The 11,494-nt window shown below is 36.6% G+C and overlaps 1 protein-coding gene across 1 annotated transcript; it reads right to left on the reverse strand.

The window, feature by feature from the left end:
- Nucleotides 1-4,955: 4,955 nt before the first annotated feature.
- LOC308667776 (stromelysin-1-like) lies at nt 4,956-11,242 on the reverse strand. Its single transcript, XM_081327250.1, has 10 exons — nt 11,084-11,242; nt 10,409-10,647; nt 9,590-9,738; nt 9,391-9,510; nt 8,692-8,853; nt 8,075-8,225; nt 7,604-7,737; nt 7,079-7,238; nt 6,305-6,402; nt 4,956-5,224 (listed from the first exon to the last, which is right to left on the reverse strand). Exons 1-10 carry the CDS (start codon nt 11,186-11,188, stop codon nt 5,121-5,123), a joined length of 1,422 nt encoding a protein of 473 aa, XP_081183376.1. The 5' UTR covers nt 11,189-11,242; the 3' UTR covers nt 4,956-5,120.
- Between the last annotated feature and the right edge of the window lie 252 nt (nt 11,243-11,494).

Consider the following 11,494-nt stretch of genomic DNA (forward strand, 5'->3'; position numbering starts at 1 on the left):
GAACCAGATTTTTCTGTGGAACATATGAACTATAGGAACCTGAATATCATCAAGAAAGAAATGACAAGGAGATTCTCAGGAATTGGTGAGATGAACAGGAATTGATATTCAGCGGCCTGCAATTGTATCCCTGAGGACCTTCTCCACTTCCTCAAGGCCAATATATGTGAAGCCTTCCCGGGTAACCATGCTGGACCATGCCTTAGTTAACCTCAAGATTTGCATGGCCCAAGCTGAGCTTGAGTGATTTATAGAAAGATGCCTCAAAAAATTGGTGCAGTATCCTCAGAGATCATCCTTAGTCCCATCCATAATCTTGAACAGGGTTGCCAGCCAGCTCTCTGCAGAGGAATAAGAGCAAAAAAATAATTACATTTTACCAATCTTATTGGCACAAGTTATACTTTAATAACTTTTCAGTGTCAGCATTGCTGACTTTCAGCCAACAAAATAGCAAGCTGGATACATGCAAGACTCTATGCCAGCTAAGAAAGAAGAAAATAATATCTAAAGGTGGTAACTGTAAATATAGTGATTACTAGGTTCAAGACCAGGAACCGAATAGGCAAGCAATAAATGCAAGGGACAAGCTGAGAGGTACAGTGTGGTAGAATTCAGAGTTTACAGCAGAAACAGAGCTGAAAACTTGTTCTCAGCATTTTGTTTCACAGAGTAAAGCCAATAAATAAACCAACCTAACCCAACAGACAGCTGAGATACATTGTTTATTAGAATATTCTCCTGCTGGCCTGTTTTTTTTTTAGCTGACCCCTCTGCTCTTGTACCTTTAAAGCATGCCTCAGCTTGAGACTGGATGGGTGAACTTCAGAGTCTGAGAGGATTTCAGTAGATGAAGGCAAAGAGTCCTAGGCGCTTATTGGTTCCAACACTGCTGAAATCACACTACACCTCTCCTAGGACTATTATCTGTAGATGCCCCTGATTATACTTCACAGTCTTCCACACTTTGGACATTGCGTTTTTTTTTATTATTTCATCTCCTGGAATTCTTCTGAGAAACAGATCTCTGGGATCTAAGACAGAACCCACAAAAATCCAATTCAAGACCATAGCTATCTTCTTCCAGGCAGTGACCAAACCCTCAGTCAGTTCCTGGTCAGACCCTCAGGAACGCTCCCAATTTCCCCCTGAAATTCAGTAGTGACCATCAGGCATATGGAATAGATTAATAGATCCTTCCTCCCTATAGCAGGGACATATTCAGAGAACTCCAGCATCAGCAGAGTGATCTGAGCAAGGCAAAGGACTAATTGGAACATCCCCCCAACTCCAGATCATGTCATCACTACCCAAAAGAAAAACGTGTAACCACTGTTATGAGTTGGGTCTTCACTAATCTGAGTAATCATGAACTTCCAAGATGTCTCTGATCCCATTCCCAATACAATAAATCTGAGGAACTCCACTGCCTACTTGGTCATGCATCAAGCATAACTCCATCTGATTTCTGGAACCAGATCCCTGAAACTAGATCAACAAGGTCTTTCATCTGATTATGTGTGGGACAATACCTCTGAAAACCACTGAGGTTTCTTGGATGACTATAGTCATTCCACTGCCTCTCATAATTACAAGTTTAAATATATTTTGAATTTCAGGTGTAGTTTCAAAGTTGGTTTGATTTCAGAAAGAGACTCCATGATAAATGATAGCATTTCAGACTTCCTTGAGATGGCTAAGGCATCTGGTCCATAACGAGCAACAAAAATATGCTTTGCTATATTGTTACTGATGTACAAAGGCAAAGATAATTCTAAGATATTGGCCACTATTGCAAAGATAATTCTGTCTGTAATTGTTGGTAAAAGATAAAGGTAAAGATTCCCCCGCATATGCGTGCTAGTCGTTTCCGACTCTAGGGGCCGGTGCTCATCTACGTTTCAAAGCCAAAGAGCCAGTGTTTGTCCGAGGACATCTCCATGGTCATGTGGCCGGCATGAGTAGACACCAAAGGCACATGGAACGCTGTTACCTTCCCACCGTAGTGGTCCCTATTTTTCTACTTGCATTTTTACGTGCTTTCGAACTGCTAGGTGGGCAGAAGCTGAGACGAGTAACAGGCACTCACTCTGCTATGCGGCACTCGGGATTCGACCCACCAAACTGCTGACCTTCTGATCGACAAGCTCAGCGTCCTAACCCACTGAGCCACCGCGTCCCTTGTAATTGTTGAAAATCCTTTAAATAATTGTTAGAGCAATTGACTTCAAGTAACTAAATAGTAAAGTTACTATCCAAACTCTGTCTGTGGACTTACTTGCCAAAGATGGTTTCAGTATATTAACTGCTTAGCAAGAAGAAACTAATTATTGTTTCTTTTCATGAAAGACCATTTACTCATTGGTGTTTATGAAGATTTACAATGGTAATGCTAATGATTACAATTGGCAATGGATTATCCAGCCCTAACTAAATCCTTCGGTATTCTGGCATTAAGCAAAAAATAGCTTTTGAGACCTAAATGATCCCATCCCATCCCATCCCGTCCCGTCCCGTCCCGTCCCATCCCATCCCATCCTATCCTATCTTATCCTATCCTACTATTCTGAATGAAAAACTTCTTTTGGAGGAAGTGATTCCATTCCATTCCATTCCTTGACACATAGTATCTGCAATTATTTTTTAAAAGTAATTATACACATCAGTGTGAAATCACAGCTACCAGTTCTTTAGCTGGTGTCAACCTTCGTATGCATCATTTTTATTATTTAAATTATTTTGCAAAATTCATGACAACAAAGACAAAAGAGCAAGGACACCACATTCCCTTTAAGCTTGAGTTTTGTAGTATTTTAGTTTGATCTACTATATTTGTGAGAAATGAAGTACATAAGACTTGAATTATTTTATTCTTAACCCAATAGTCATACTTACTTTCATCGCTAAATTTAAACTTCCTGTTTCTTGGATGTTTTTCTGGAACATATTTAATCATGACCAGAAGAGGCAGTGGAAGTATTCCCTGCATTTGTTCAAATACTATTCTAAATGGCTGAGCAGGATAATCTGGGACAGAATTTCATTTACTTGTGATCAAAATGTGTGAGTGGAACCCAATGTTTTTTTTTTAATTTCATACTTCCACAAATCTCTTGCACCAATGTGATTTTCCCTATAGCTAAACTATTCTACAAATGGTTGTGCCGTAATAGCTGCCCTAAGAAGGAAAAAGGAACATTTATGCCATGTGAAGTGCCAAGGTTTTATGTTAGGAGGAGGGAAGTTCTGGATTCTGAATGAGTCTGTCCTTAATTCTGAGTAGCCCTACAATTAGATCACCATTTGTTATCCAATCAAGGTGTCTTAAAGATGGAAAGACCCTTGGATTTAGGGAATATATTTATGACCAACTCTACCTCACCATGACTGCCACATATATCATATTATAAGAAGTTGTGCTATGGAGTTTTATGAACAGCATTAATTGGCTATATAATGGAGTGATGGCATAACTGTTACAGATGTGATAGGCTGAAATAGTGAGGGGCTGCAAATGATTCTTTGCAGATTTCACAAGATCACTGTCTACTCATAATGTTGTGAAGTCCCAGCTGTGAAATCATTACCTTCCAAGGAAAAGAATTTAGACTCTGATTGTTATGTTAATAGAAGATAGTATACATATTTCATGGTTGTACTGTGGAGTCTTTGGTACTCTCTGAGCTTCATGTTCTCTGAGCTAAGTCTATTATTCTGGATGTAAAGGGGAAATTGTGGCAGAATTTTATCCTTTCAAGCATGTACAAAATTGCTTCATAAAGCTTCTTCTATGTGAAAACTTTATAGAACTTACCGGTATCCTTGTACTTTTACAAAAATGATTTCCTTCTCTTTTAAAATTCTGTACTCAAAACATGAACTGGTTGGGATATTTTAGATGTTTTTTCCTTTGTGTCTTTTTGTCCAAGGTTAAAATGCAATAATATGTATGTAACAAAGTGGGTATGTAATTCAGTTGTTCCTAATAATCCTGCTGGTATCTGACATTATTTAAATGAGTTTCTGATTTTGTTTAAACCCTTGAGTCATTTAGTAATGATTTTGCTAATACTAATGAAATATTAGATTATGCTTGCTGTAGTGGTTAAGGCATCAGGCTTGAAACTGGGAGACCAGGAGTTCTAGTCCCACCTTAGGCACAAAACCAGCTGGGTGTCATGGGCCAGTCTTTGTTTCTCAGCCCTAGGAAGGAGAGAAAGGAGAACCACTTTTGAAAATCTTTCCAGGAAAACTGCAGGGATTAATGCAGGCTTTCGCCAGGAGTTAACACTGACTCAAAGGAACATAATAGGAAAAAAAAGACCGAGATATTAGAATGCCAGCTGGAAATGATCTTTCACTTGATTGCCTTATCAATTACCTAGTCATGATTTTGATTATGAAAAATCATATAGAATTTGGTGGCACCCAAAATGTATAACAGGGTTTTTGGAGGGAAGGGTATGATATCAAAATCAGGAGTCCCTTCTCTGTTTGAATGAAGCATTTAATTTTAATTTAATTTTAATTTTAATTTAATTTTAATTTGTTTAATTGTGGGGCTAGTCTTATTTAATTCTATTTTAAAGTGTACTTATTTGTATTGTTTTAACTCGCCCTGTAAACCGCCCTGAGTCCTTCGGGAATAGGGAGGTATATAAAATCAATTAAATAAATAAATAAATAAATAAATAAATAAATAAATAAATAAATAAATAAATAAATAAATAAATAAATAAATAAATAAATAAATAAATAATTCTTAGTTGGCAGCTACCTACTCAATTCTCAAATGAGAATTTCTTCCCAGAGGCACCATGTGGCTGGACAGTGCCACGTACCTTGGCTTTCCAAGAAAGAAAACAAGCAAGATGATTTTATTCAGAAACATATTTTAATAGCATAAATTTTAACAAATAATATCTTATATAATAAGTTAGATTAAATTAAAAATCAGTTTTGAAATATCTCCCTTATGAAAACACCATTATCGTGTTTTCATGGCTCTAAAGCAGAGAATACACCAAGTAGTGACCATAACTGACATCATCAGCTAGTTCTTGAGAGCTAGGATAAACGGATTCCACAGTTCTTCGCTCCTTTCTCTTGTTCCTGCCATATCACTGGCAACCCAGCCAGCTATTGCTCTTCTTCATGCCCAGAAATCTCTTGGTTGCAGATTCAAATTCATATTGCTTTGAACCACTGAATAAATAAAAGCGACCTAAAAGAAAAAACCCACAAGATAAGTAATTAAAGAGGTGCAATGGATTCCAAGCTATTTATGATCTTTTCATCTTTCCCTTTCAGTTTTGATGGAATCTTACCAGCATCCCTAAAATATATGCAATATAAATAATTAAAATGAAGAACTGGCCATCTCACAGTAGTGCATTTTTCTAGCATACAGTATCCTTTCTTCAGAATGAGTGTTGCACCTGGAAAAGTGAGTGCTCTTCACAAAGTAAACTGGCCCTGGACACATACATTTATGGCGCCAAAATAAACAAATTCAGTTTGATTTTATTTCACTTAGACGTCAACTCTGATTAAAGTTAAAAGCAGTTCACGTGGTTATATTTAATAATGTTCTCTTTCTGCCACATTAAAATTACACATCCGTGGCAAGTTTTGAGAACTAAATTCACCTGATTCTCCCTCATCAACCTGGTAAACCTAAAGCTATTCTCAAAGACTTTCATATTATATCACTATTGAACACATAACAGTTTCCTATTTCATAACTGGCAGCTATAGAATATTTTTCAGGACCTACTTTCTTGAAATTTGGCATGCTCACCTTTATTCAGTATTATTATTTATTTGTATCCTGCCTTTATTATTTTTACAAATAACTCAAGGCAGCAAACATATTCAACATATCTTCCTCCTCCTATTTTCCCCACAACAACAATCCTGTGAGGTGGGTTGGGCTGAGAGAGAATGACTGGCCCAAAGTCACTCATGGCTTTCATAGCTAAGGCGGACTAGAACTCACAGCCTCCTGCTTTCTAGCCTGGCACCTTAACTGCTAGACCAATAAAATATGTTCCAAACAAGGAGTGGGCAATTCACCACGTCATTTATTTGTATTAACCCATTTAAAAATACTATGTAAAGTCTTCCACAAATCAATACTGATCAGTTCTGACTTAGTTTTTTCAAGATCAATCAATGTAAAAAAAAAATTTCTGCCACCTGCTATGAGATCCCAACCCATCTGAAATTTAGCTGATTTTGAATGGTCCTTTCTGAATTCTGAATGGACAAGTGATTTTGATTAAGTTAATACAAGTGATCTTACCATTATCTATAAAAGCAGCATCCACCTTGGAGTGAATGTTATGGAAGTCAGCTGTTATTTTTCTTCCTTTTTCCATAGAGTTCTTTTCATCATCATACCTAAAAAAAGAAAAAGGAGAAGAATGATTTAAAAATTCAAATTGCTTCAAGAATCCATGTAACTTTCTATTTTGGTATCACCAGCTAGCATACTTGTTAGCTCTGTATTACTTCTAGAATCAAAGGTTGCACAACATTTGGTTTGGTGTTCAAATCTACCTTCAGCTATGGAAATTCATAAAGCTATTTTGAATTATTCTGTTTCTTATCCTGACCTATTCTACACAACTGACCTATGCCACAGATTAGTTTTAAGGAGCGTCTAAGCTATTATAGAGTGTTTGGTATTAGATTTATTGTATTATTTTATATTAGATTTAGTTTGCCACGTGTTTATGTCCCTATATTGTTTTTACCCCTCCTTTTAGACTTTGTAGATTTTTATGTAATTTTTTGTATTTTTTATGTTTTAAATTTTTTTGTACACCACCACCACCACCCCTTTATGCTGGTCACTGACAGTAATAAAGGTTGATTTGATCTGATATGTATAGGAGCACAGTAAACTGAAAGCAATATAATGTTTTGTCTAAAGAGTTGTATCATGGAATGTTCCACTTTGCTAGAAGAGATTCTGTGAGGGTAAAATCCCAGTGGTGGAGAATAATTAAAATTGTATGTAATTCAATAAAACAGTCAAGGCAAATATGATGCAGTCTGTGCATTTTTATCTTACCTCCAATAATGGTCACCAGAAAAGAAGTATGTTTTCTTTGAATTACTGTCATAAGCTGCTGCATCAACTTTTTTAACGGTGTGTGGGAAGCCCAGACTCTGGATGTTTCTTGGGAAACCATACTCTATAATATTTCCCCTGGAAGACCAATACTTTTGTCCTGTTAAACAAAAGATAACAAAATGTATGTGTCTGTCAGAAGGAATAAAAAAATTCAGAGATGAGATATATAGACACCCATGAGAGTTTGCAAAGGAGGACATTCCTTCAGCTAGTAGAGATAAGAATGTGGAAATAGCATTAACTTTACGGATCAGTTCAATCCCTTGCTTTTTGAGAGAGTAATAAGAAAAATCAAACAGAAATCTTATGGGGGCATGCTTCCTATCTAGCTATGTTTTCTGAGCAAACAGCTAGATCTTGCACTGTCCATCTTATTAATTATCCTCCCTTCTTCCACATGCTTTAAATTTGGAACATTCATTGTGTTTGCATTGAAAAATGGAATCCAGAGGAATTATTTACCCTTAAAAAGAAAGACGATGTCCTTATCTATGTTTTCGTATGCAGCATCAATGCCAGTGCTCAAAGCTGGCCAGAAAGCAGAAATAAGATCTTTCTCAATTGCACTTCGGAGGGGATTCTTTCGCCAGAAGAAGCTATATTGATAGAGGGGAAACAATTTGAGAAGGAATGTAATTCAGGGACAGAAACTGCACTGATATTTGTAGGGAAAGCTACATGGGTGGGTGAGGATGGAATAACCACATACACAGTGTAATTATTATTATACATGATGTAATTAATAATGTGTCATGTAAGACTCCACGAAGCAAGTACATTATTATGGCATTTGTATAACATCAAGAATGAATTGTCATTTAACATGTCATGGTTTGATGCCATTAGACACATATGTAGAATATAAAACATGCTTGGTTTAATCCCTGACATCTGGGATATAGAGATGGCTTCAGAAGATTGCACTCTACTTACCTATCTTTAAAGAATATGGTTTCTCCTCTAAGAGAAGTGACAGCATCAAAAACTTGGTCAGGGTGGCATGGCTCTGTTGATGGTACTTCTGTTGGGGCAGCTGTTGGGTCTTCCAATAAACTGTCATTATAATCATCATCTCCAGGGGCTCCTTGAAAAGAGAGAATGAGAAGAAATGAAAAACAAGTGAGATTTAGGAACTTTTTCAAGAAAGTTTCTGCCAGTGGACATGAAGGCAGATGTAGACATCATATTATGTATGTTTTCAATCTCATGATGTGGTTAATACACATTTGGCCTATTTGCAGGTAGTGTGGAATGATTCTATTTAGATTTTAATGACACAACATTCTTACATGTTTCTCTTAAATTAGAAAATGAGTCTGGAAAATGGGATTTTTTATTTACTTCTCAAGAGAGCCTTTTATATGTTTTAGAAGCCGGTTGCTCTCTACTTGGCCATGCCATATAATGTTCCATATTTGATCAGGACGGTTCCTCAGAATGTAGCATGAGCAATAACATTGCATTTCAAAAATTATGCATTTCTTTTTCATAGTCTTTCAAACCTACTGTGGCCTATTAATCAGTTTCTTCAGCTGGGTATCTGTACTCACCATAAAGGCTCTGAATCCCTTCAATGTCATCAGGGTGAAGTCTTAGGGCTTTGGGATCCATTGGTTCGTAGATTGGAAACATCAGAGCCCCCAAATTACTGGAATGTTGAAGCCCTAATGAGTGGCCAAACTCATGGGCAGCTACCAGAAAAAGGTTGGTTCCTAGAATGGAAAAGAAGAATCTCTTATGAAATTGATATTTAGCATAACAAAGAAACAAACATTCTAGCTAGATAGATAAAGAAAGAAAGAAAGAAAGAAAGAAAGAAAGAAAGAAAGAAAGAAAGAAAGAAAGAAAGAATAGGGTTAATTGGTGGGTACTTCTTTGAGGGAAGTATTCAAGTGTAACTGTTTTAAATTGGATTCCTGAGCAAGTTAGAAGGGTGGACTTCATGGTCCACATAGAACTTTCCAGTCTGGGATTCTAGGACCTTAAAAAAGCCATCACCTTGACTTTAAGTTTTGTTTTTCTTCATTGAGTTATAAAAATGGGGATGGAATTGCCATGCTACAACATAATGCTAGTGAGTTCTGTTCATCTTTAGCTATTTATTTATCTATCTATTATACTATCTATCTATCTATCAAATTTATCTACTATCTATCAAATTTATATAGCCACTCATCTCACCAAAAGTCACTCTGTGTTTCAATTTTTCAAACACACACAAACATTTAAAAGTTTAAAAGGAAAGATACCTTTCAAATCCTTTGCCCAGAATTCATCCTCATCAAAATGGGCATCTCCACCAAAAGCAGGTGAAAAGGCATGGGCCAAATTTCCACCTTCTCCATCAAAAGGAAAACCATCTCCATGTGCTGAGAAAATAAAGACATATTTTAAGCCTCTGAGTGTGGCATTCAGGCTACTTTACCTACTGTATGGTCATTTACTTACCTCCATTAACAAAAGAGATTTCAATATCGGCATGTTTCCCATAAACTCTGGTGAAGGTTAAGGGTGTCACATCGCTCCACACTTTCCAAGCTTTCTCAATTGCATAGTCTACATAACGGGATTCCATGTCGGGTGTATAATTTAGAATGCTGTGAAAAGGTAACAAATGAATGAAAAGAAGGTTCCATACAACTTTTCAGTCTGGTTCAGAAGTGTTGCTTCTAAATGGATTCCAGTGGGGCATAGTGCAAATAGAAAATGTGCTATCAAACATATTCAACTATCTCTAGTTTTGCATTGCAGAGGAAGATCAAAAATGATGACCTAGCCATCCTGCAGAAGAAACCATTTATTAATATGACCAATAAATCCTGAAGGATCAAATGATCATGGCATGAAGAGGCTTGCAAATAAGATTTCAAACAGTAGAATGAAGTGGAAAGTGCCCATGCTTAGAGTTGTAACCTGCCACCCACGAGCCTTCCAAGGTATTACATTTTATTTCTCTTCAACTTTTATTTATATTTTTAATCAATAATTTTATCTGAACTTGGCAGTAGAGCAAAGAAGATAAACTTATGGTGGGATTTTATGCCATCTTCATTTGCTGTCAAGTATTGGGCTTATTCACCAATAGTACTTTACACCCTATCTGTATCCTTCAATATAATTTTATTCTTGCTAAAAGTCAGAAGCTGTAATATATAAAAGCGTCTGTGTTAACACATTTGTCAGTGTCTAAGATACTATAGAACTCTCTATGGTCTTAATGATCTTCAAGTGGCATTTTAAATTCAAGGAAAGACTTTCAGCTCTTACCTGTATGTCAGTTCTTTCTTTACCCATTTAGGTGAACCAGGAAAAGTGTTGTATTCTCCTATATCAGCAATGCCACACCTGGGTTTTTTCATAGCATCCATAGTGCTTGCATCCAATTTGCCAGTCACTTTCAACCCCAAGAAATCCTGCATCTGGCTTATTTTTTCTGGAGCAATGGCATTCTTGGCTTTGCTTTTTATCACAGGTGTTGAATCAGGGTAATAATGTTTTATGTATTTCTGAAATAGAATTAAATTGATTAGATTTATTTTTCTTATATGCAGGTTTCCTGTTTCAGAATGAATCTTCCCATCCTAGCCTTTGTTGTAAGCAATCACAACAATTATAAACTGCAATTTTCCCCAATCTGTTACCCTCAGATGGACCAGGAGGTCAACTCATAACGTTCAGACAGCATAACCATGAAGCACGAAACATCAGTCTATCCAACATAGACATCAAGCTACAGAGAAGTCAGTCAGAATATGGACACTCTAAGTTTATAATCATACACAGGTATAGAATAAGTGATCTTCCAGATGTTGCTGAATTAAAATTCCCAACACTTCTCATCATAAGTCATAGAGGTTTGAATTACTAAGAGGTATAATTGAGCAACATCTGGAGGACCAGAGGTTCTACCCATCCATATTTATGAACTATATCAACCATTACCTCAGCAAGTTCCTTGTCCTTTTTTGAAATTCTCTCAGTTTCTTGAACTATGGGCAAAGCCCAAGCAAGCGTTCCAAATAGCGCTAGTGTCAGCAGCAAATTCATTTTCAGCTTCACGTCTGTGTTCCAAATGTGAAGTCACAAAACTTTTCAGCTGCTGGAAGTGGATCTGTGCATGTAACATAAGTCTTCCTCTATATATACTTCACGCCTGCTCCATAAAATCAACAGTAACATGACTCAGAGAGTTAGAGCATTGTTGATTTGTCAAAGACAGAAAATGATGCTCTTAGAATGAGTGCACAAACCTTATTGTGCAATAATAAACAAGGTAGCTGAGATTCATTAAGTGGGATTTTTTTCACCCAAGGGCTGAGGCTGTGCCCTTCATTAAAAAGATGAGTAAGAATC

This window comes from Vipera berus, assembly GCF_964194415.1.
Source record: "Vipera berus genome assembly, chromosome: 4".
Classification (NCBI taxonomy): Eukaryota; Metazoa; Chordata; class Lepidosauria; order Squamata; family Viperidae; genus Vipera; species Vipera berus.

Excerpts from the sequence above, each read along its gene's own strand:
- LOC308667776 (XM_081327250.1), bottom strand. The coding sequence starts at position 11,188 with ATGAATTTGCTGCTGACACTAGCGCTATTTGGAACGCTTGCTTGGGCT. Across the intron at positions 8,854-9,390 it reads CTGGGCAAAGGATTTGAAAG|GAACCAACCTTTTTCTGGTA; the intron begins GTATCTTTCCTT and ends TTTCCATTCTAG. Across the intron at positions 7,239-7,603 it reads CATCGTCTTTCTTTTTAAGG|GACAAAAGTATTGGTCTTCC; the intron begins GTAAATAATTCC and ends TTTGTTTAACAG.